Consider the following 24,505-nt stretch of genomic DNA (forward strand, 5'->3'; position numbering starts at 1 on the left):
AAGCCTTTCGGGCACATTGTTTACATTATTTTTATTCTAGCCAATGACATTGTCTTTTACAAACGTTATAGGTATTCTCGCAAGCGCAACAACCATTTCCGGTGCAATGGATGATGCTGACAAAATGCAGACCATAAACCCAGATAATGCTTATGCTGATGTAGTGTGGAATTCAATATCATTAACTCATGTAGAATACCCCAAAGGTTTGTCTCTTAGTTACATTCTTTGGGTTCTTTTTTATGCTCAGGGCCATCAGTGCACCTGGTGCGATAATTATTTAAATCAAAATACTGCGATTACCTCCCATTGTAACACGTACAACGCTCACCTTCTTTTGAAGTAATCCAAAAATTCATTTAAATAGGAATGGGATTTGGCAATATTATAAAGAATCTGTGCTTGGCAATGAACGCATATTCCACTTATTTGTGTTATTGTAAACAGCCGATATATAGAATAAAACCTGAAAATTTGTCTACCTGTTGATGTGGCACCAAGTTCTTATCGCAAATGTCATTGAAACTTTTGCTGTGAAAGCTTTTATACTAATGCATTTATTAAAAATATTCTTACATCTTGTGACAGCTCTACAGAAATACAGTTTAAGATAAAATTTGTTCTTTAAAATATTGAGGGAACTTTTTTAAATGACGAAAAACATTGTAATGGATGAAATAAAAGTAGAAGTCTGTAAGATATATGTATCATAATCCTTTGATAATGAAAAAAAAGCAAGCAGAATATTACCTTATTTAATGAAATTAATAATTTTATTGTAAAATCATCGGGTAGAAATATCAAATTGCTGTTGAAATTGTTTTTAACCTGCCATTCAATTTTATAAAATTAACTTCAGAAATTTTTGACTAATGTATGAAATATATTTTTTATAGATGAAAAGTTGCTAGTAGCAAATGATTTATATGATGAAACATCCAATCACCATCTCACCACTGACAAACTGATATGTAAATTGTATTCCATTGTAGTGATGAAATGATTGTCACCGACAATTGATTGCCGGACGTTTTGGCTCATCAATTCCATTTTTTGAAATTTATTTTCGCCCAAACACAAACCCACAATAAACAAATCAACTATGTATGCATTAATTGAATTAATACATTTGAAAAGAGAGAAGGCTTCCAATATCATCATCATTATTATAGATGTTGAAATCAATTCAACAATCATGAAGTTGATAACTAATCCGAGATTCCCTGACTCATACCCCTGCTTTTATATTGTGATATGTGTGGGGGAGAGTCAGAGCGGACTCCATAATGAAAAGTGTTAATTCAGCGACACCAGCTAGTATTGCTGCTTTACCTACTGTTTACAACTTTTATTTCACGAATCTAGATAGGATTCAGTTATTGGATGAGTATTCTTAAAGTTAATCATGACTACTTTGATGCCGATTGGAATTTTGTGTATTTGTGTGCTGACATCATGCGCGAAGAAATGGAATGGCAAGGAGGCAACCAAAGTCAAAGTGATGCTTCATTTGTCAGTGTTTGAGCATTTTACAAGGCAAAAGCATAATATTAGTCATGATTAACTTGTAGATAATCATTGAAATTGATTTTCAAATTGTCGCATCGTGGATGGTAGATCCGCTAAATAAAGTTGTAAAAGGTAGGCAATGCAGCAACACTGGGTGGGGTACCGGTAGCTGAATTCCCACTTTTCAATATGAAGTCAGCTCTGACCCTTCCCCGCACAGGTCATAGCTGGAGTAAGAGTTGGAGGAGTATCAGATTAGTTGATAACTAAATATATATCCCTACCGAGGGAAAGCCAAGTCAGATGTCTGGAATTTTTTTGGGTTTCTTAAAAGTAAAGCCAATCTGGATGTCATGGCTAGAAAAACACCCATTTCATTCCTTGTTAATAATAGGCTAATTGATGTGTGTATGTTGCACATATTTATAAAACTGAAAAGAAATAACCCCAAAATACTAATAAAAAATTTAACTACATGCAAATACCAATTATATCGATCATTGATTGATACAGTTCTTCCAATTTTGACTGATTATTGATTATGAAATTTTCCCGCTTAATTAACACTATTCTATTGTCTTAGGATACTTTTTCCTTCCAGACACTGAATAAAGGTTCATCATTAACAGATGCATTAACAATATACCTGATTCTAGTACTTGCCTTTGACAAGTGTCAGGCTTGAGTTGAAATCTTAAACCCCAACTTTTATTTCATATTATCCACATTGATATAATTAACATATGCTTTATTATGTCAGTCAGAACATGGCCTAGATCAAGCTAAAATATGTCTTTAAAGGGGATGGGTTTACTCTTTAATGCAATATAATATCTCATACAATTAGTGATGAAACGATTGTCGCCGACAATCGATTGTTGATCGTTTTTGGCTCTTCGACTCCGATTATCGATTCTATTTTTCATAATCGATTGTCGCTTGTACACTAATTAATATCTAATCCGAGATTCATCTGACTGTTACTCCCGCTTTTATGTCGAGACATGTGCGGGGGAGAGTCAGAGTGTACTCCACATTGAAAATTGGGAATTCAGTGACACCAGCTAGTGTGTATACTGCACATATCCATAAAATTAAATAGAAATAACTCCAAAAATAATAAACTTTATTATAATAACTACATGTAAATACCGATTATATCGATTTCATGTGTATGACCGATTATTGATTATGAAATTTTCCCGATTTTTTAACACTACATACAATACCATTTCCTTGAATTGCAATGACAGTTTTATACAAATGAATGAAATGATATTGATTGCTTTTGTAAATTCAGATAAGTCCCTTCATCATGCTAAAGTTACTAGTAAAACAAACATTAATAAGTCTTGTAATTTAGGATAGTTTTTGCTTGGTATGTTTGTTTAAATCTAAGCTTAGACACTTGATGCAAATTTACCAAATGGCCAAATTCAGTTTTAATACGCCAGTTTTGAGCTCTCCTGTGTAGGAGGTACATTTAGTAGAACTTTTAGTAGAACTTTGAGGGCCAAAGTGGGACAGAGTGATCCTACTGTCAGTGAGGAAGACGATAAAATGTATTAAAAGCGGCTTCTCTTTAAATATGTAAATATTGGAAACACCAAATACTATTGAAAGAAATGTTTTACTAAAGCAGAAACATAAAAACAATGTCATATTTGAAAGTAATATCCAGGATATGATACCTACGACCAATAAAATTACGTGATATAATAAGGATTCCATGTATCTAATTACTTCCTGAATACTTATCACTTACTTAGTTTGTGTATCAGTTGAATTCGGGTGATGAAACAGCGTATGAGAGACTTAATGAGTACATTCACTTATGCAGTGATGAATATTCGTCCCACTCCCGCATGTAAACAAGTTGTTTCGCGGCTTACTATGTACGAGAGTTCTTCAAAGGGAAATAACTCGAGCGTATCTCGAAACCAGCGTATTTTGCAGCTGTTAAAAATTTCATGTATTTAGATTGCAGTGTTAGTTAATTCGATAAATAGTTTAATGTCAAAGAAAATTATCTAAGATAATGAAAGAATTTTCTGTCTGAACAAACAGAACTAAGTTATTCTAACTGACAATTTGTTCTTACTTTTTCAGGTGACATAGTAGGCTATTTTTTAGCTTGGTGCAGTCTTTTACCCATATTTACCATTGCTGGATTTATTACTCTAATTTTATTTAGAAGAGATTTACATACAGTAAGTGTCTTTTTACATCATTATAAGCATAAATGCAATATGTGTATGGAACGTCTGACATCATTAAAAAGGTGATTTTCTTTGATTATCATTTAAACTATAATAAGGCCAATTCAACTTGATTGATAGCTAGATTAATTATCATCCCCGCCTGGCCCTCAAAAATTGGCCCGCCCGGAATTTTTTTATTTTGCGAAACTTGCGATTTCCGGATATTATATAGAGCTTTGATATTTCACATGACTATTCCTTGTGACAAGACCTTTCCGTGGGTACCAACATTTTTGACCCCGTGACCATGACCTTGGAGTTTGACCTACTTTTTAAAAACTTTAACCTTGCAATTAACTTTTGAACAGTAAGTGATAGAGCTTTGATATTTCACATGAGTATTCCTTGTGACAAGACTTTTCCGTGGGTACCAACATTTTTGACCCCGTGACCTTGACCTTAGAGTTTGACCTACTTTTTGAAAACTTTAACCTTGCTAATAACTTTTGAACAGTAAGAGATAGAGCTTTGATATTTAACATGAGTATTCCTTGTGACAAGACCTTTTCTTGGGTACCAACATTTTTTACTCTTTGACCTTGGAGTTTGACCTGCTTTTTGAAAACTTAATCTTGCTAATAACTTTTGAACAGTAAGTGATAGAGCTTTGATATTTCACATGAGTATTCCTTGTGACAAGACCTTTCCGTTGGTATTGAACCTTTTGACCTTGACATTTGACCTACTTTTAATTTATTTACATTGGTCATAACTTCTAAATGGTAAATATTAGAGCTTTCATATTGTACATGAGCATTTCTTTTGACAAAATCTTTCTACTGGTACCAAGATGTTTGCCCTTGTGACCTTGGCCATCTTCAGAATTGGTCATTATCGGGGGCATTTGTGTTTCACAAACACATCTTATTTTTTTATTCATCAGACATGATTTGTCTTCGCTTTAAAGTGGAATTCTTCTTTCCGGACTGTAAAAATTCGTTCTCTACATTACGATGCTGCTTCTGGAAATTTCTAGGTTCAATAAATTTTACGAATCTTATTTTCCAGAATATGTTGTCGGTCAGTATTTCCTAATGTATTCTTCTCGTTCATTGGTTGAATCATTATGATATCACCCAATCAGCAGAAGGTACAGTGATTGTAAACACATGGGAATTACAAAAATGTCCGTAAAAGTAGTGCAAAATAGATGACAGTAATGTTTAAGGCCATTGACAAGGTCCAGGTTTTGAAGAACCTTTTAGTCAAGTGTTGGTAGAATGTGTTGGACCTTTGCCTAAGACTAGGTTAGGGAACCAATACTTACAAATTTACTAATATTTACTATTATTAGCACTTTTTAAAAAGCTTCTTAAAGTCAAAATATCCAATTTTGGCGAGGGGGTCTTAAGCTCCCTGGACCCCCTGATCTAGGGGCGCTGCCTTTTAGCTTTGGCACTCAATCTAATTAAAATCAGATCCTAAGATACACTCACAATCGCTACAATAGGATCTGACATAACCCCATAGGGATCATGTCCACATGACCTTTCACTTGAAATATTCATAAGAACTATCAGCCAGTCAGATTGCGCCACACAATGATGGTTATTTAGGCGGTTCCCGGCAATTCGTAAACAAGCTGCAGTAATCTCTCTCCCACGAAGTATATTCCACACTATAAGATTGTTTTTTCTCACATAAGGAATTTTAAACTTTCGCATTAATGCCTAATCTATTCCGTTCATTCAAACAATAAATCGTACGATGTAAAATTCATCCAAATTAAATTGATTGTGAAATGCGATTTATGTATGAATAGGATTGGGTACGATTTGAATAGTTTTCAAAATAGTTTACTTAATTAACATGAGGAATATAATGCCAGTTGACGTAAATGGTGCATTGTGACGTCACATCTAACTGTGATGTGTTTTCTTTCAAACCAAACAATCACAGCCGTTTTCCTTGAATTGTAAACACCGATGGTTTCAAAGCCGACGCGCTGATTGGCTGATATAAAGTTCATCTGAACATGACCCCTAATCCGGTTATGTCAGATCTTTTTATGCAGAGTATACGGCGCGGATCTAAGAAGTCTGATTTTAATTAGATTGCTTTGGCACTACCCCTAGATATCCCGCTGGGGGAGGACCCGTTACCCCCAGATCCCCTTCTGCTTATTCTATCTTTCTGTAGAATGAAGTCTGATTCTTTTATTTATTTAATTTTTTTATGTCTTGTGAAAGAATTCAGCAAATTCTATCATGATTAAATCTTGTCTTTGTCTTATTTGCATGACTCCTCCTACCTCCTTTTGTGAAACGGTGGAATATTAGTAGTTGGATATCGCATATGTGATATCTTGAATATTGCCACACTTTTGATAATATGTAATATGCACTTCCTAAAGATCAAAGAAAAAACAGTCAGTCATGGGACAAAAGTGAGTAACTGCACACAGTGCACAACTTGGGGTCAATCCTTGTGATAGACAGTGGAATCCTCTCCTATACAATGGTGGTGGCTCACTAGAATATGTGTGTTTCCCTGTGGGTACTCTGTTATCTTCCCACACAAATAAATAACCCTTTATACCAACATATGTGCTAATCATGAATGGCATTAGAAATGAGGTATCGAGCTTTCATGGGTTATCTTAGTATTTAGCCATTCCATTTATCAGTCTCCTACTGGACTTGTTCAACCTTCCATTTTGCTTGCTGGTCTCTGTGATACTTTATAGAGACTGCAACCATACACAGGACTTATCAGCTTCCCAATTAAATCTTTCATCACATGTCCCTGTGCTAGAGCCCTGTGCTGAGCACTTTATGACCTTTCTCCTTTAGATATTTTTACAACCCTGATGCTGATATTGCCAATGCATAGAACTAAGTCCATTCTAAGAATGACTATACCTGTTATGAGTTCTAGATTACTTACTTACTTACTTAATCCACTTCGTCCCATGGGGGACATAGGGCAACCACAGTAGCTTTCCACTTTTTTCTGTCTTGGGCTATTTTTTTGGTTTCTCCCCATGTTTTATTGATGGCCTGTAACTCTGCATTGATCCCTCTACGCCAAGTGTTTTTCGGTCTGCCCCTCTTACGTTTGCCTTGTGGATTCCATTCTAGAGCTTGTTTAGTTATGCTGGTGTTAGGTTTTCTTAATGTGTGTCCAATCCACTTCCATCTTCTTGTTCTAATTGTTATCTCAATTGGTTCTTGTTTGGTTCTTTTCCACAGTTCTTTGTTGTTAATCGTATCTGGCCATCTCACACCAAGGATGATTCTTAGGCAGCGGTTTAAGAAGACTTGGAGTGTCTTGATGGATGCTGATGTTTCTCTCCAAGTTTCGGACCCATAGAGAAGGACAGATTTGACATTAGAGTTGAAAAGCCTTAGTTTGGTACTAGTTCTCAAGGTGGTGTTTCTCCAAACTGGTTTTAGCATAGCAAAGGCTTGTTGAGCTTTCCTTTTCCGAGCTTTTATGTCTTCGTCGGTTCCACCTGTAGTGCTGATGATACTGCCCAGGTGTGTGAATTCTTCTATATTTTCTACTTCTTTGTGTCTTATTTGTAGTTTCTCTGTCTGAGCAGTGTTTATTGTCATTATCTTTGTCTTTACTGGATTGATTAGAAGGCCTGTTTGTCTTGCTGTTGATTCAAGACTGATGGTCTGTTCTTTTGCGTCCTGAAATCTATGTGATAGCATACATATATCGTCGGCAAAGTCAAGATCTTCCAGGCGGTTTTGTAATGTCCACTGTATACCTTTTGGGTTTTTATATGCTGTTTTAGTTACCCAGTCTATAACCATTAAGAATAGGAGAGGGGACAGGAGACAGCCTTGCCTTACACCGGTAGTGACATCAAACGGATCGGTCAGGTTTCCATCATGAACTATTTGGCAGTTATATCCATCATAAAGCTGTTGAATGATAGAGATGATTTTATGAGGTATGCCATAGTGTTTGAGAATATCCCACAGTACCTGGTGGTCGATACTGTCAAAAGCCTTTTCGAAGTCTACAAAGATCATATAAAGAGATGTTTGCCATTCAATTGTCTGTTCTACTATGATTCTTAAGGTGGCTATCTGGTCTAGACAGGAACGCTCTTGTCTAAATCCTGCTTGTTCATCTCTAAGCATTTTGTCTAATTTTGCTTTAATTCGATAGAGTATGACATAACATAGGATTTTGCTTGGAATGGATAACAGGGTGATCCCTCTCCAGTTGTTACATGAGGAAAGGTCACCTTTCTTTGGAAGTTTAATAAGGATTCCTTTTCGCCAATCATCTGGAATTTATTCTTCCTTCCAGATTCTGTTTATCAGGCGGTGAAGGGCCTCGACTGACATATAGTCCATGGCTTTAATTGCCTCTGGTGGAATGTTATCAACTCCTCCTGATTTCCCATTTTTAAGATGTTTTATTGCTCTATCTATTTCATCTGTTGTAACTTCTTCAATATTTATATCTAGTGGTTGCCCCGCTTCTATATCAGGTGGATTTGTCGGTGGTGGTCTATTTAGTACTTCCTGAAAATGTTCTTTCCATCTCTTAAGTTGTTCTTCAATCTTGGTTATTACATTTCCGTTTTTATCTTTTACTGGTGTATTGGTAGTCGGTGGTTTACCACTCAGCTGTCTGGTGATGTTAAAGAGAGTTTTGATGTCTCCTTTACTACATGCTGTTTCTGCCTCTTGTGCTAGATGTTCTGCATACTTTCTTTTGTCTTTTTTACAATTTTTCTTCACCTCCTGATCTTTTTGGGTGTAGTTCTCCTGTGCTTGACATGTTTGGTGTCTGGTTGTAGCTCTTACCACTTTCTCTTTAGCTTGTCTTCTTTCCTCTACTCTAGCCCAAGTGTCATCTGACATCCAATGTTTACGTTTGTTTTAGACATAACCTATGGTTTCTTCACATGTTTGTATAATGGTTTTCTTAGTTTTCTCCCATATAGTATTAATATCTTGGTCTTCCTCTTCGATCGATAAAACAGAGAATCTGTTTTGTAAGGTTATTTGGTAGTTTTGTTTTGTAGAAGGTTCCTTTAGTTTTGCAACATTTAACTTTTTCCTCTTTGGTTCTGTTTTTTTCTTTGATAGCAGCTTTAGTTTGATGGTAGCCATTAGTAAATGATGGTCTGATGCAGCATCGGCACCTCTTTTGTTTCTAACATCTTGCAGTGATGATCTCCATCTGTGTGATATAGCAAAGTGATCTATTTGGTTCTCTGCATTTCCTGCTGGTGATACCCATGTGATCTTGTGGCATGTTTTGTGTGGGAAGAATGTTCCTCCTATCATTAATTTATTGACTGCACAGAAGTCTGCAAATAACTCTCCATTTTCGTTCATATTTCCTATTCCATGTGTTCCAATCTCTGTCTCCCTCCCTACTCTATCTGATCCTACCTTTGCATTTAGGTCACCCATGATGATAAGGATGTCACGCTTTGGTGTTTTATCTACTGTGGATTGCAATGCATTGTAGAAATCATCCTTTTCAGATTCTTCAGCCTCATTAGTTGGAGCATAGACTTGTATGATGGTGGTTTTCTGGAATTTTGTGTCGAATCTTGCTGTAATTATTCTTTGTGAAACAGGATTCCACTCTAACAGTGCTTTCTTTGATGTTCTGTTGAGTAAAAATCCAACTCCTTTCTCATGTGGATCATTTATGTTTGGATTTCCCGAATATACGATGGTGTGCCCTGTGCTTATTGTTGTTATACCAGATGTGTTCCATCTAACTTCACTTAAGCCTAGTATTTCAATGTTGTATCTATCCATTTCTTTAGCTACTTGGACACACTTACCACTTTGATGTAGCGTGCGGATGTTCCAGCACGCAATTCTTGTTGGATGTTTTGGTGAGAACAACTTTCTCGGCTTTCGCGTCATTCGTTGAACTCATGTTTGGGGGGTTTGGTTTACCTCTATCTCTAGTCTTTGACGAGTAAGAGGATTTGCTTCTATGGTTGTTTCTGTAACCGATTTTATCCACAGATGGGGGGTTGGCCCTTCAGCTTCACCATATCCCTTAGTTTGACAGATTGTCACCCCACAAATTCCTTATCTTTCGATATAGGGTTGGATTTTGAAACCTGCAGAGTAGTTTTTACATCAGAGTCTCTTTCTCCTAGACTGGTTGCCGACCATGGCCATTGAGTCCTGTCTACCCATGTTTTGAATGTTGTGAACAACTAACGACTTTCAACGCCGGGTTTGAAATCAGAGTTTTCCTTCTCTTAGATGAATTGCCTTCCAAGGCTGAGGAGCTCCATCCACCCCAAGCACTGGTTTTAAGGCACCAGGGTCTCGCCTTTGCCCCTTCTCCTGTTCGTTGAAACAGTTCCACCACGAGAAGGTCAGGAGCTGGACTTTGGTTGTCAGAGGCTATATTTTTCGCACGCCCATAGGAGCACTTATTTGAAACTGGGTGCTTATCTCCAGTATCACCCCTAGGCATAACAACCTTAGGAACCAGTTCTAGATTGTTTATTCAAATATTTAATAATGATAATTACACTTACATGTACACACTGGCCAGGTTTCTGTGTACATGAACACACATGTACCTGTATCTCAATATTTCTGTGTACTAATGCAGCTGCACTATACTTGCAATTGTTATAACTTTTGTGTAAACAAAGTACTCATTTGTCAGATTATACATTTTTTTCCCATTATTATGCTTAATAACATTGTATGCCGCAACATGTTTGGTGAAATCAAATATAGATTTAAATTATATGATGTGCTTTTATCAACAAGTTTTCCTTTTATTAATTTCCTTTTTGCCACTTATTCAGTGGCAGTCTTCTGAATTCTCAGGATAGATTCTGGGCAAGCAAAACCTATTGTTGCATCACTGTTTGTAATTTGTAAATTCCAGGATCATTCAAATGATATGCATTCACTCGAATTAGCTTGACATGTTATTGAAGATGTCAAAAGGCAAATTACCAACACCACAGATTTTGGCATACAAGCACAATGCTTACTCTGCCCATCCAATATATTAAGTAATGCAGTGATAATTAATGAAAGACTTGGCATGTCCAAATAAACTAGAGTTTGGTCAAATGAATATCAAATTTTAGAAAGATTAAATAACTCTAGTAAAGTACAGTTAAAAAGCAAAAAATCATCAATTTTCAAAATGCAGTGAAACTTCTCCAAATTGATCCCTCAGAAAACCAGTCCTCCCTAAATATGGACAGATTTTTAAAGATTTGGCAGAAATTTAACATTTCCTTACAAATGAACTCTAACGAAACCAGCCACCTCTGAAAACCAGACACCAGACACATGCCATTTAAAAAATATATCAGGTAATAAACAAGTGCAATTCCTCCTCATAATACCAGTCACTTAATTGGTCAGAGGGTTAATCAAGAATGGCCAGGAGTGAAATAGACCAAAGGGCCAAATGTTTATATTACCATAGGGTGGTGTGAAAAAGCAATGTGCCTCATTGATTTCTGTGGTTTACCTGTGATGTCAAGGTATTATTGCCACTGGCCAGTCCAATTGACCTATTTAATGGTGTGCTACTCCATCCTTGTTTATTATTAATTAGGTACAAGCCAATTAATTTGATCTCCACTCATAATCATTATTCCAGGAGTCAATTTTAGATCACCAGGATCAACCTCAACAATACCTATTTCATGTATGGATTAATTGTGACAACATCATGTTCATATTTTTAAAATGACACTCTACAGGCCACATTTTTTGCTTGATTCATTTCATACTTCACATATAGGATTGTTTTCAAAAGAGAAAGAACACTATTGATTTTGGGGAGGTTCAAAGGTCAAGGACACTACGGAACTTCAGAGAAAAAGCTTGTAGACACTACAGGCCACATTTTTTTTGGTTTATTTTGATAATTTACATATAGCTTCGTTTAACAAGAGAGGTAGTTTAGGGTCTAAAGGTTAAGGTCACTATGTGACTTCATTGAAAAAGCTTGAAAAATTGCAAAGGGATATGCTGTTTTTATCTTGTTTGTTCTTTTAAAACTACCCAATGAGTTTACTGACAAATATCCCTTTTTAATATCATGTAAAATATTCAAAATACATGCATTTCTGTCTGTCTATCCTTTGACATTGAAAAAACAATAGGCTTTACCCCAAGGCTTTTCCCAATTGGGAAAGTGTACCAAGTTTGCTGATCCTAGACTTGTATGTAGTTTTGATCTGGTGCAATGTGCTGACAGACAGATGCACTGTGCCATACCATCTGCCTGGTCATCTATGACTGGCGTATAAAATTGATTTTTGTGATTACTCAAAATTTTGCAGTTTCTATGTCTCCATTATGAAATGACTGGTGTATATTTAGTGTTACCCTTTAACATTATTCTGTCATAATTCAGTTTCTATTCATCAGCTACATATGTGCATGTTCAACTGAAATTTGGTATATAGTAGATATTTCATGAGAATATTCAGGTCAAGTTTTTGTTAGCTCAACTGAGCTTTTCTGATAGCCATCCATCTGTAAACTTTTTACATTTTCGACTTCTTCAGAACCACTGAGCCAATTTCAAACAAACTTGACACAAAGCATCCTTGGGTGAAGGGCTTTCAAGTTTGTTAAACTGAAGGGTCATGTCTTCTTCAAAGGGGAGATAATCACAAAACTGCAGAAATAGGGTGGGGTCATTTAAAAATCTTATCAAGAACCACTGGGTCAGAAGAGCTGAAATTTACATGAAAGCCTCCTGACATAGTGCAGATTCAAGTTTGTTAAAATCATGATCCCTTGGCGGGAGGGAGGGGGAACCACAATAGGGGATCAAAATTTTATATACAAATATATAGGGAAAATCTTGAAAAAAAATCTTCTTTTCAAGAACCACTGGGCTGGTAAAGTACAAATTTACTTTTAAAATTCCTGTGTGCAGATTCAAGTTTGTCAAAACCATGGCCCCCAGGGGTGGGGTGGGGTCACAATAGGGGATCAAAGTTTTACATGCAAATTTATTTGGAAAATCTCGAAAAATCTTCTTCTCAGGAAACCACTGGGCTAGGAAAGAATAAATTTACATGAAAGCTTCCTGACATAGTTCAGATTCAAGTTTGTTAAAATCATGCCCCCCTACAGTAGGTTGGGGCCACAATAGGGATCAAAGTTTTACATGCGAATATAAAGGGAAAATCTTTATTTTAATGTATGTCCGTCAAAGACGGCAAGTATTATGGTATAGTATCGTTTGTCTGCTTGACCTTTATGCAAAATAAATCATAAGCTCCAGGATCATACATCTTGGTACATTTGATCACCATGATGAGAGGAAGATGCCTATTGTTTTTAAAGGTCAAGGTCATAGTATCAGCAGTAGATATCATACAGATTAAGTTTCACTTTCATCATGGTTGACATATTTAAGAATTATAGTTTCGTGGTTGACTGTACTTCTTTCATTCTTGTCTCAAGAATTCTTTGTATACTTTTTATTGTGTGGGTTCCATGAAATTTCTTAAGTTTAACATTTGTCATGACCTGTGGCATTGGGGGTGGTAGGGGACATATATTGCGATGCAGAACTTACAGAATGCTTGTTTTATTTTATTTTGCTGTATGTCCATTTTATGTAGATATTACAATACAAGTGATTTTGATTCCTTATTTTAAGATTACAATGTGCTACATGTACACTGATAGTTTTTGTAGAGTTTGCATGGACTGCCATTGATAACATGAAGTAAATTGTTACTCGTTTTGTTTGATACACCTTTGATTAGATGTAGCCATGGAAACCTTGCTTTTTGTTGGAGTTATTACTTTGTAATGGAAAGTGTTTAGAATTTCCTACGTATCTGAAAGGTTTGTTATTGTATTTAAAGGAGAGAGGAGATATTGGAAGACAATAATAAAAAAAATTATAATTGAACTTAAGGAGGGAGGAATGTAGTAATTAGGGCTATATGGACCGTGGATATCTGCCTGGATAGCCCAGTGGTTAGAGCACCTGACTTAAGTAATGCAGGGGTCCCGGGTTCGATTCTTGGTCCAGCCAAAGATTTTCTCCTCTCTCCTTCTATACTACATTTGGTGCCGTGACCACCCCTGGTGGAAGACTACCAGGGGCGAAATGAACCTGGTTTGAGATTGAAGGACACTGTCCTTAAACTACATTTTTTTTTTTATAAAGGTCGATATCCACGGTCTGTATAGCCCTAATTACTACATTATCATCAAATGATGTGGTTTGACCAAGAATCCGTGTCATTTGGCCAAGGTAAATGTAACCAGTAAAAACAAAATGTTTAGTCTAAGCCAACACATTGTAATGTTGAGACATTAAAAAAAATTACTCGACACAAAGATTATTTACTAACAGGAAATGGTTCTGATCCTGAACACTAGTCATTTGCAAAGGTCAAGGTCATTATTAGAAAAAAAGTTGGAATTATTTTTCTGCACCACGATTTGTAATGAAGATGCATTAGAAGGACATCCTTGGCACAATGGTTGCTAAGAAACTTTGAATTTGTTGTGGAACTGAGCGCTAATGTCATTTGGCAAAGAAAAAGTCACTTGTAAAAGTAGATAAATCATTTCCCCTGGGCTTGAACTTTGTAATGAAGGAATAATAGAGGTTTCTACATGGGGTAAAGATTGTTATTATTGTGTGATGGCCTTGGATTAAATTTGATTGGCACATCCAGGTGACTGTTAAAACCTATTGGCATTTTCTTCAGAAAGTTCTCTGAGATAATTCATATCTTTTGGAATAGTTATTAGAGCAAGCACAAAATTAGGAATTAAATTTCAAGAAATGTATTGTATTTGTACTTTGTCATGTGTTTGTTATTACAGATTTCTTATTTTACTGGTCATCTGCTGAATGAAGCATGTAACTGGATTCTAAAGCATATGATCCGAGAAAAGAGGCCACTAAGAGGTAAGAGTAAAATTTAAAACAGATGTTACTGGGTATGTAAATATTTCATAAATTATTAGTTTGGTCAAGGATAGAAAATCATAAAATATCAATATTCTAGGAATTTACCATATCCTATACCTAGAATGTTAAAACCCGGATGGGAAAAACTGTCCTTTTCCTGGATTATGTGAATGTGGTCCTATTGATAAAAATGGTAATTACATTTACCATTTTGTTCACAGAACAAGATTTTAAAAAATGTAATGATCTTGTACACTGTCCATTTTAATTTATTGACAAAAGTAGAGAAAGTGTCTTTAGTGATAATATATAAGAGATGCTAGTAAATTTAGTACATGTTCCTCTTCCAAATACCAGTACTTTGATAGTAGCTTGTTTTCATACAATTATAGTTATTTTTATTTGATAATCACTTATTTGTTTTAGTGTCTTTACAATCTTTCATCCCCCCTTTTTTTTAACTCATCAGAGCTGAATATAAATGGGATTTTTCTCTTGTTCAGTATCTGTCTGTATGGTTTTTATCTTTTCACAGTTTCATCTTCTCAATAACCACTAGACCAATTTCAACCAAACTTGCCTCAAGGTATCCTTGTATAAAGAGGATTCAAGTTCTTCAAAAGAAGAGCCTTGTTCTAGGGGGTCCTACAAGCAATTTTATCAGATAGTGAAAATAAGTTACATGTAGATTTGCAAACACTTGAGTATATAATTGGCTAATCGGTCAGTTTACACCTTGCACTGGGGTTTTGTGTTGTGATGATTAAAATTTTTTATAATCCGACTGTGAATAAAATATATAATTTGTTTTGACGTGACAACAAGAGAGTAAGTTTTATACATAATTTGGAAATCTACAGACAGTTAAATTTCTCGAGTTTGTTCTATGTGTAAAGTTACTCTAAAATATCGTTTTACTCATTCGTTAGAATTTTTGCATTGGGTAAAGCGACATATTGTACTCTGTTTAGTTTGCGATAGTAAAGCTTCATCGGAACTTGGTTTTGTAAGCCTATCTAAGCATGACTAAAGAACAAAATTTAATAAATACATAAACTTTGAAATGTTTTTATTAATGCAAAATGACGAATATGAAGGAAAACATGTCAAAACGATGTTGTTAAAACGATATCATATGATCTTTTTGGTAAACATTTCTGGTTACTGTAAAATCTGAACCATACTGGCAGACCTTCAATTTCTGAATTTCGAACTCTCAATTTCTGAATTTCGAACTCTCGATTTCTCAAAGTTTTATCCAGGTCCCTTGAACTTCGAGTTATCGAGAGTCACCTGTATATATCTTAAACTACGTATAGAAAGTGAAAGACAGAAGATGTTGTTATATTTCATTATTAATGAGATATGTGTATTGCTGTACAAATATGCCTATTTTGATTAATCATTATCATAATTATGATAGAGGAATTATGGCGAGTCAGATTGTCTCAATAATTTTCGAACCACCCTTATAGTGTGAAATCAAGATTGTTCAAACCCTGATTATGGGGAGTATTTTAAACAACCTTTGTAGTGTAAAATCAAGTTTGTTCAAACCCTGATTATGAAGGGTTATTTCAAACAACCCTGATTATGGGGAGTATTGATTTGCTTTGGTGTTTTCCAACCTAGACCACAGTGTTAATGCTAACCAGACTGTTGCCTGTGTTAATACCAACCACACTGACTGTTTTCAGACAATAATCTTATTTTATTTCCAGATCGTGCAGTACTTTACACTGAATATGGGATGCCATCAAGTCATGCTCAGTTCACATGGTTTTTCTCAACTTATATGGTTTTCTTCTTATTCATAAGGTAAATCAATGGAATTTAACAAAACCAATGACAAATACAGAGGTTTTTTTTAAATCTACTGATTCATTCTGACCAGTAACAAGTAACACAACAATTAATTGCTTGGATGAGTGGAATGGTTACAATGACCGTCACGTAGGAAACAGATTTAAAAAACTCTAAGATGCTTAGTCTATAATGCACTTCCTGTAGATATAAACCCAAACAGAAACATATGGATATTACTTGTGACAAGCACATAAAAAAAAATCATTATGGTGACATACACACAGGTGTGCAGTACTATTGAAAAATTAAGCTAGCACACATATTTATAATGAATGATGTTAACATTGTGCTAATTAATTAAGTGTTTTTCCACATTCTGAGGATTGAAAATCAAGTACAAAAGTAGAATGAATCTTTTTAAATATCTCGGACATGGATATTTATAAAGCATCTAGTGTATTAGAAATTAAGCATGTAGATTTGACCATAATGTCAGTACAATGTATACTGAAAATTCAGTAATGTAAAAACTGTCTATCTATCGACCTCTGTTCTTGCTGTCTTGAATCTAACTGTTTTCTTGACAATCTTTCATCATGGACAAACTATCTGATATATCACCAAGACATGAACATTCATTCAAGCTATTGATTTCATACCACAAAATCTGATCATTCCGTAGGTGTGGCAGAGTTTGTAAATTAATCATCTAATCACCAGCAAGGACCATCTGCGACAAAATAATCAATGAGAGCTTTGGTATATTGGTTAGTTTGTTGGTACATATGTATCAGAATTGAAAATTAGATGATCTCAGTTGAAAGCACTATAATTATATTAAAATCAGATCTGTTCATATAAAAGTGAAATGTGATTTATGATGAAATTTTGATCAAAAGTTTTTCATTAAAAGGAATGAACTTTTGCAATCAGCACTCTTTTTTTTGGGGGGGGGGGGGGTGTCTTTGTAAGGCAAGCTATACTGATTGATTTCAACAGCATTTTATTCATGTATATATAGAAAATACATACATAAATAGGATTAGGCAGCAGGCACAATGCCTATATAAGCCCTTTCCATTGGTCAAAGGTCAGTTATGACAAAATAAAATTAATATAGTACATGAAAATATAACAAAATGATTGAAGAAAAAGAAATTTACAAATAAGAGAAAAAATAAACAATGATAAAAAGGGAGGATATGACTATGTGCCGGTTAAGTTAAGAATATAACAATTAATACATACAATATTTTGGATTCAGAAGTACATGTATGTTTAGCTGTACAGTGAAGTATTGAGTGAGTACATATATATATATATTTGATAAGCTATATTGATTAAATACATACAAGCTTAAATAATACTATTTCGAAATAATTAAGAAATTTTAATGTGCCTTCCTAAACCAACTTAAATGACCACCCACTGAAAAAAAAGGGGGAGGGGGGGTCTATTGAAGCACATGACCGAACAAAGAAGCATATATTTTAATGGAAAGCCTTGAATATCTGAAATAATACATTCATTATTGTTAACAAGTAGGAAACATCATGAAAATGGCCTTCTCTGAAATAATTCAAGGCAGGTCAGGTGAGCAACTCAGGCTGTTGAAATTCTCTTGTTACAATGTTATTTAAATTCAGATAAAGTCATCTGATTACTTGAATGTGTATGATATTATAGAAATTGATTTGCTGGTTAAAAAGATTGTACAAAATTAATTTGTCAATAATCCAGGAATATTTCAAAAGTTCTGGTCATGCAGTCCTACAGATTTCAAGAAAAAATTCAATTGCATATAATAATTTCAAAAAATATTTAATTTTAAATGATCTAAGGTAAACCGAATGGTTTTTGTTTTTTTTTGGATACAGATTAATTTTCATGATTTTTTATGTATATCAAAACCATGAAATTAAAATGCAGTGAATATAACTGACCTATTAAACATTTAAATAGAATGGACATATATAAATAGTGAATTTTAAACTGTTTAAATATGGATTTAGATGTTAAGATACAATGAAATATCCAGGAGCAAAATGAAAGCTGTAACAGTATATACATGATATCCCATCATATCTATTTACAGGGTATACAGAAATCACAGCTTGATGGACGATTTATGGAAATATTTAGTCAGTATTGTCTGCTTTACTTTATCATCAGCAGTTGTATATAGTAGGTAAGTTCCCTGTTCATAGAAAGATAATAAGATGTCTCTTAATGACTAAACCATGGGCACTTGACAATACAAAAAAAGTCACATTCTAAGAATTACTCAGCTACACTGGATATTAACAAGGTCTGCCACAAAATTAGACATTTTATGTCTTGGATTGGTGCAGATATCACAGATGCTGAGTCAACAGAGAAAATGTATGCTTGACAGAACAAAAAGTACATTTTTGTACATGTATTAACTTGAAGAAATTTCAGGTGAAAATCCATAAAATTTTAGATTAGATGAAATGGTAGACTTTGATTTAGTTTGACATAGACTTTTAGTATTATCAATTTATATACATTTACCATATACTGTATATTGTTATTTGACATGATACACAGGCTTAGTGTAATCTGTTATTTTCAGACAATGATTACTTGAAAAATTAAATATACATAATCTAGAATAAATACAAAAAAATTATTTCATTTTTACATACTGGGAGTAGTGGCATGCTCCTGTAATCTATAGCTACTTGGAGGTATGAACTGCGATGCATTATGTCTGCATGCTTCAGGAAGCGGGGTAGCACTTCATGAAAAGTATGCTGCCATGAAAGGTTGCAATTAAGATTTTTTAATTTTTGTTTACATTTTAATTTCATTTCTGTCAGAATTCTTAGCAGTTAAAATAGACATACTATATTTATCAATATTCATAAGTGCATTGCTCACAACTTCAATGCATTCATGAGGAAATGGCTATCATTACAATTTGTAGAGATATCAGAGGCAAAAGCATGGGAAATATTGTTATCCCCTATATATGAATTTTCTTATCTTTTTATGTGTTAATTTACTATAACTTCTTCTAACAGGCAATCTATACAACTTGGTCATGAATTTGAGAATACACATACATAGTAGGCAGAAAATATAGGGGAGGGTTGAATCTTTTGTGCATGGTTCTTTTCATCCTTAGAAAATTTATATAAGAATCATTGTAAAGCAGAACTGTTCATTGTATGTTGTAACCATTGATACACCTTTTTCTTTTCAGAGTGTACCTAGGTTACCACACATTTGGGCAGGTATCCTGTGGGGCACTTTTAGGGATTTTTCTTGGAGCTCTTTGGTTTGCTGTAGTGCAACTTGTATTGACACCATGTTTTCCTCATTTAGCCTCTCAGTAAGTTCAAAATTAAATCAACATTTCATTCTTTTTAAAAATTATTATTTGTTTGTGACTCCATACAATACATGCAGGATATATAATAGCATAAAGATTATTATTTGGTAAACTTTGAATCTTATAACTTGTGAAATATATGTACTGTTCTACAGGCTTCTTTTTATTTCTGTTTTTGTCTAGTCCTATTGGAGAGTTTTTAATGCTGAGAGATTCTACTTTAATTCCACATGTTATGTGGTTTGAGTACACATCATCTAGATCAGAATCCAGGTATCTATTTTTTACACAACTGTAAATACACATCATCAGAATCCAGGTACATTGTATATTAATTTTAATTCATCATGATCATAATCCAGGTTAATTTTTACAGTACTGTAAATACACATCATCAGAATCCAGGTACATTGTATATTAATTTTAATTCATTATGATCACAATCCTGGTTTGTTAATTCTTACGATACTGTAAATACAAAGTATGCTAATTCTTACAATACTGTTATTACACATCATCCAGATAAGACATGTGCTTGACAGTTCAATTGGAAATACATGTACCAACATATACACTGAGTCTGTTTTCAAAGTTTGTGAGAGAGGGATATGATGATTTTGCAATGTACAAAAAGGAACAGCATTATGGGAAAATAGTATTTAGGTTATTTACATATTTGTAGTATCAGAGTTGGTGAAAGAGTGTAAAAAAAAAATATACCAGACATTATATCCTGTAGATTAAGGATAATTTAAAACATCTACCGGATAATTTAAAGATTTAGTAGAAATTTTTTTTTTTAAAAACACTGAAATTGTTTCAACTTCTTATATTTTCAAGCCTTGAGTGTGACAGTTCAAAACATTAACTTGTGTTTAACGGCTCTTTATTTTTTATCACACAGGATTAAACTTTCTTATCTATTTTGTTGTAGTTGTTTGATTTTCATCCTCTTTGCTCTTGGGTGCTTGTGGATATATTAACCAGACACACCCCCCCCCCCCTCTCCATGTTTACAAAAAATATTTATAGAACAAATTTAACCATTTTTGACTGACAAAACTCAGAGGTATTGCCACAGAAGTGAATGGTTATATTTATTCTAAAAATATTTTGTTTTAAACTAAAGGGAGCCCCACGTTGACAAGCACCTGTGTTTAAACTTTCAACTTTTTTTTTTGTCTGAACAACAAATGTTCAACCATTTGATAGACCACACAATCAGAAGTAGAATGGCAAGCGTAATATTGAAAGTATACACACAGAGTGTGCTTACAATTTCTGGAAAAGCAAGTTCATTGTATAAAAGCAAGTTAACTTTGCCAAAATAAGTTTTTGTTTGCATAAAAGTCAACAAACAACGTAGATATGATCCTTATTTTTTTTTTGTCTGCTAATATCTACCGGACAGTTTGTCAGATGAGGTTCTAAGTTTTATCGGACAAATTTAAAATTTACCAGAGATATCTGGTAGTCTGGCATCTTTCGTCAACTCTGGTAGTATGATTCAATAGGCATGACTCATTTAGACCTGTGAGCATTGTCTCAGATACTTAATATGCAGTATGAATACTTTTAGGAATAGACAAAGGAAAGTAACTGGTCGTAAGTCTCAGTGACGGTGGAGACAGGTAGCCAGTCTGGTTGTGGATCCCCTGATCTGTCAGCATTGTGCTAGTCTCTCCCTCCAACTCCAAAGTCAATGGTTGGCTGAATGTGAGCTGACTGGGAATTTCCCATGATTCCTTGTGTTTGGAATGGGAGAAAATATTCAAAAGATTGAAGAAGTCCCCATTAATTGTTCATATAATAGTTGCTAAAGAAATTTAGCATGCAACTGTGATTAGTTTGGGAGAGAAATGCAGTGTGGTGGGTCTTTAATTTTGCTGATTCAGAAATACATGTACATTTTCTATTATTTATTTATTGAATAGATAAGAATATCATTAAAATGGTCCATGAATTTGCTTCTATTGTGCATTTTAATGGACTAGAGTATAGACAGTTTAGTGATGGTTGGCGTTTTAATGTCGTGCATTATTTAATCAAAAATAAATGTTAAACTCTTATTTTGTATTTTAATGTTACTTTTATATGTATTGTATTGCAAGTATAAAATAACTTAGAATAATTATATACATGTAGCATTCTGTACTTTTGCTGTTTGTGATCAATGTTTATTTATAAGTATACTAGTTATATGTACATTTGTCTATGAAGTATTTGACTGTCCTCCAGTTTTGGATTTTATAAATGATATTTTTAGAGCTCAAAAGTATATTTGTGTCAGAACATTTGTATTTATTCTCTGACAGGGAAATTATAATAATAATAAAAAAAAAAAAAAGAATCAATGATATTAAGATTTTGATTTGATTTTCAAGGAATTTTCTCTTTATATCACATACACATACACATCAGGCCAGTGTAAGCAGGGGAGGTGCAAAGCTGCATTTGCACACACTCATTTAAGAAATGTTTTAGCACTATCAAAGCCTACAATTTACAGGAAACAGTATTTAACCACTGATTTTCATTATCAGTATGCTATATAGGGCATATTTTTACCCATAATGTGTTTTAGAAACTTGGTGTCATTTATATATGGAGAAAACCTCATTATTCCAGAAATTTGCACCTCCTCTGGGAAATTCTGGTTACGAACCTGCTCATCAAGAGACAGATTTATTAACCAATGCCTGTTAAGGACTAAGTCTTTGGTAGAGATTAAGAAATAGAAAAAATTCTATCAAACAAATCTGTATTTTAAAAGTAGATTATTTTGACAGAATGGTATTGTATTTTGAGGAGTAGATTGAATGGTGGTGTATTTTGAGGAGTGGATGGTTTTGACACAGGTGTTCCTGTACTAAATAATCTGTATGGACTTGAACTTCAGTAAATTTATCATACCATAAACAACATTGCAGCTTGAGTGCATCATTTTTTTCAACTGATTGTTAATGTGAAGTCATTAAGGTTTTCACCCATGACAGTTTTTTAATTCATATTTGTTAACAGGAATATACATGCAAGAATGTTTATAAAATTTATGTACATGGATGAGAAGTCATTAGAGTTACACCCTGGGATACTAACATAATTGCTTACTTGAAGCTGGTATTTTTATCATTTGTTTTCCAAAGTTAGTTTTTACAAAAGTGATTTCTTTGTAAATGAATATTCTTTTATACCTAAAACCAAAGATATATAATTCGTAATGTAATGTGTTGTAATATTAATGTATATATATAATGTACTGAAATAATCTTCCCATCTCTTCATTATTGATTGAAATATTAACATGCATTATTAGACAACTGTATCATCGATTGGTTATTAGTTAAATTATTGCACAAGCTTATTGTGGTGGGATGAGTTTATAATTGTTATATAGACTCACTATTCTTTTTAACTATGGAGAATACTGCTGAAATGTCATAGTTTTTGATCATTAGAAATAGTATTCATGCTAGCAGAGAAAATATATTTTTTCAAGGATAATTTAATTAAGTCATCTGTCAGTTACATTTCTGTACTTCACTCTTAAGCATATGAAAAATTCATTCAATGCATTAAATTTCGAAGTGAAAGTGCTGATTGATAGCAATGTCATGTCACTTTTTTTCACTAATTAGTAATTGTTCAATATAAACTACATGTAACAATTGTGATTTGAGAAAAGTCACCATATTAAAGCTTAATGCCTATTTGTACGGAAGCTGGATAGTGCCAGGTGAGAAAAATAATTATCTGGCTAACACCGCATCTTTTTCAGGCAGCCATCACTTAAGAGTTATGTGACGGTCGTCATATAAATTTCTGGTGGCTGCCAGGTAAAAAAAAATGTTCTCACCTGGCACTGATGGCTTCATTACATTTGCATTCTTTCTCTTAATTATCTTTAGTCTATGAAAAGATACAAGATTAATTACTGAATGTACCGTTTATGTAGTTTTTACTGCATGTTGTTTAATGTAATCGTTGATGTGAAGTGTATGGATTTCAATGTTTTGGGAAGTGTTATATTGGAGGATAAAGTGTTAGAAATGTGGTTGTCAATTCTGATATTGAAATAGGGACTTTATAATTTTATTAAATAAACTCTTTAATTATTTATATATATATATGTGGAATAAAACCAACAACACCAATTCAGTGTACATATCAATATATATGAGAGAGAGACAGACAGAGAGAGAGAAGGTTATCATGTTTTGTAAATACACAAATCCTTTAAAATCCTTCAAGTTTTGCAAAATAAGATCATTGCACTCAGATGTACAAAGTGAATAAGTCATTGCCTATATGGTTATCAGCCTTTAAATAAGGGATCAAATATGAGAGTCAAGTTCTGATCTGAAGACCGCACCTTATTGTCTGATGTAATATCAAAATCGTCAAGAAAAGTCTTAATACTGCTGACAAGATAGACGCAAGATAAAAGGTCATTTAGGTGTACTGAATGCACATGTACTTAGTACTGGAAAATTACAAACTCGATACTTTGGAGAATCTGATCCATTTTGTAAAAGTACATGTGAACGTTTGAGTAATTACTCTAATCGTAGATACGTTCCTTTATGAATTTTTGTGGTTTTGTTAAAAAAAAATTCAGTTATTTATATTTTGTTGTTGGTAGAACGACATTGTCTTCAGAGTCGCAACTTGGTTTAACGTTAAACACAGA

General features: G+C 33.9%; 1 protein-coding gene across 1 annotated transcript; it reads left to right on the top strand.

Annotated features, from left to right (window-relative positions):
• The first annotated feature begins 43 nt into the window (after positions 1-43).
• On the top strand, positions 44-23,969 carry LOC125680849 (dolichyldiphosphatase 1-like). Its single transcript, XM_048920633.2, has 8 exons — positions 44-206; positions 3,619-3,719; positions 14,564-14,648; positions 16,373-16,469; positions 18,553-18,645; positions 19,687-19,815; positions 19,999-20,088; positions 21,395-23,969. The coding sequence occupies exons 1-8, from the start codon at positions 44-46 to the stop codon at positions 21,432-21,434; spliced, it is 798 nt and encodes a 265-aa protein (XP_048776590.1). The 3' UTR covers positions 21,435-23,969.
• The last annotated feature ends 536 nt before the right edge of the window (positions 23,970-24,505 follow it).

The sequence above is a fragment of the Ostrea edulis genome, chromosome 2, assembly GCF_947568905.1.
Source record: "Ostrea edulis chromosome 2, xbOstEdul1.1, whole genome shotgun sequence".
Taxonomy (NCBI): domain Eukaryota; kingdom Metazoa; phylum Mollusca; class Bivalvia; order Ostreida; family Ostreidae; genus Ostrea; species Ostrea edulis.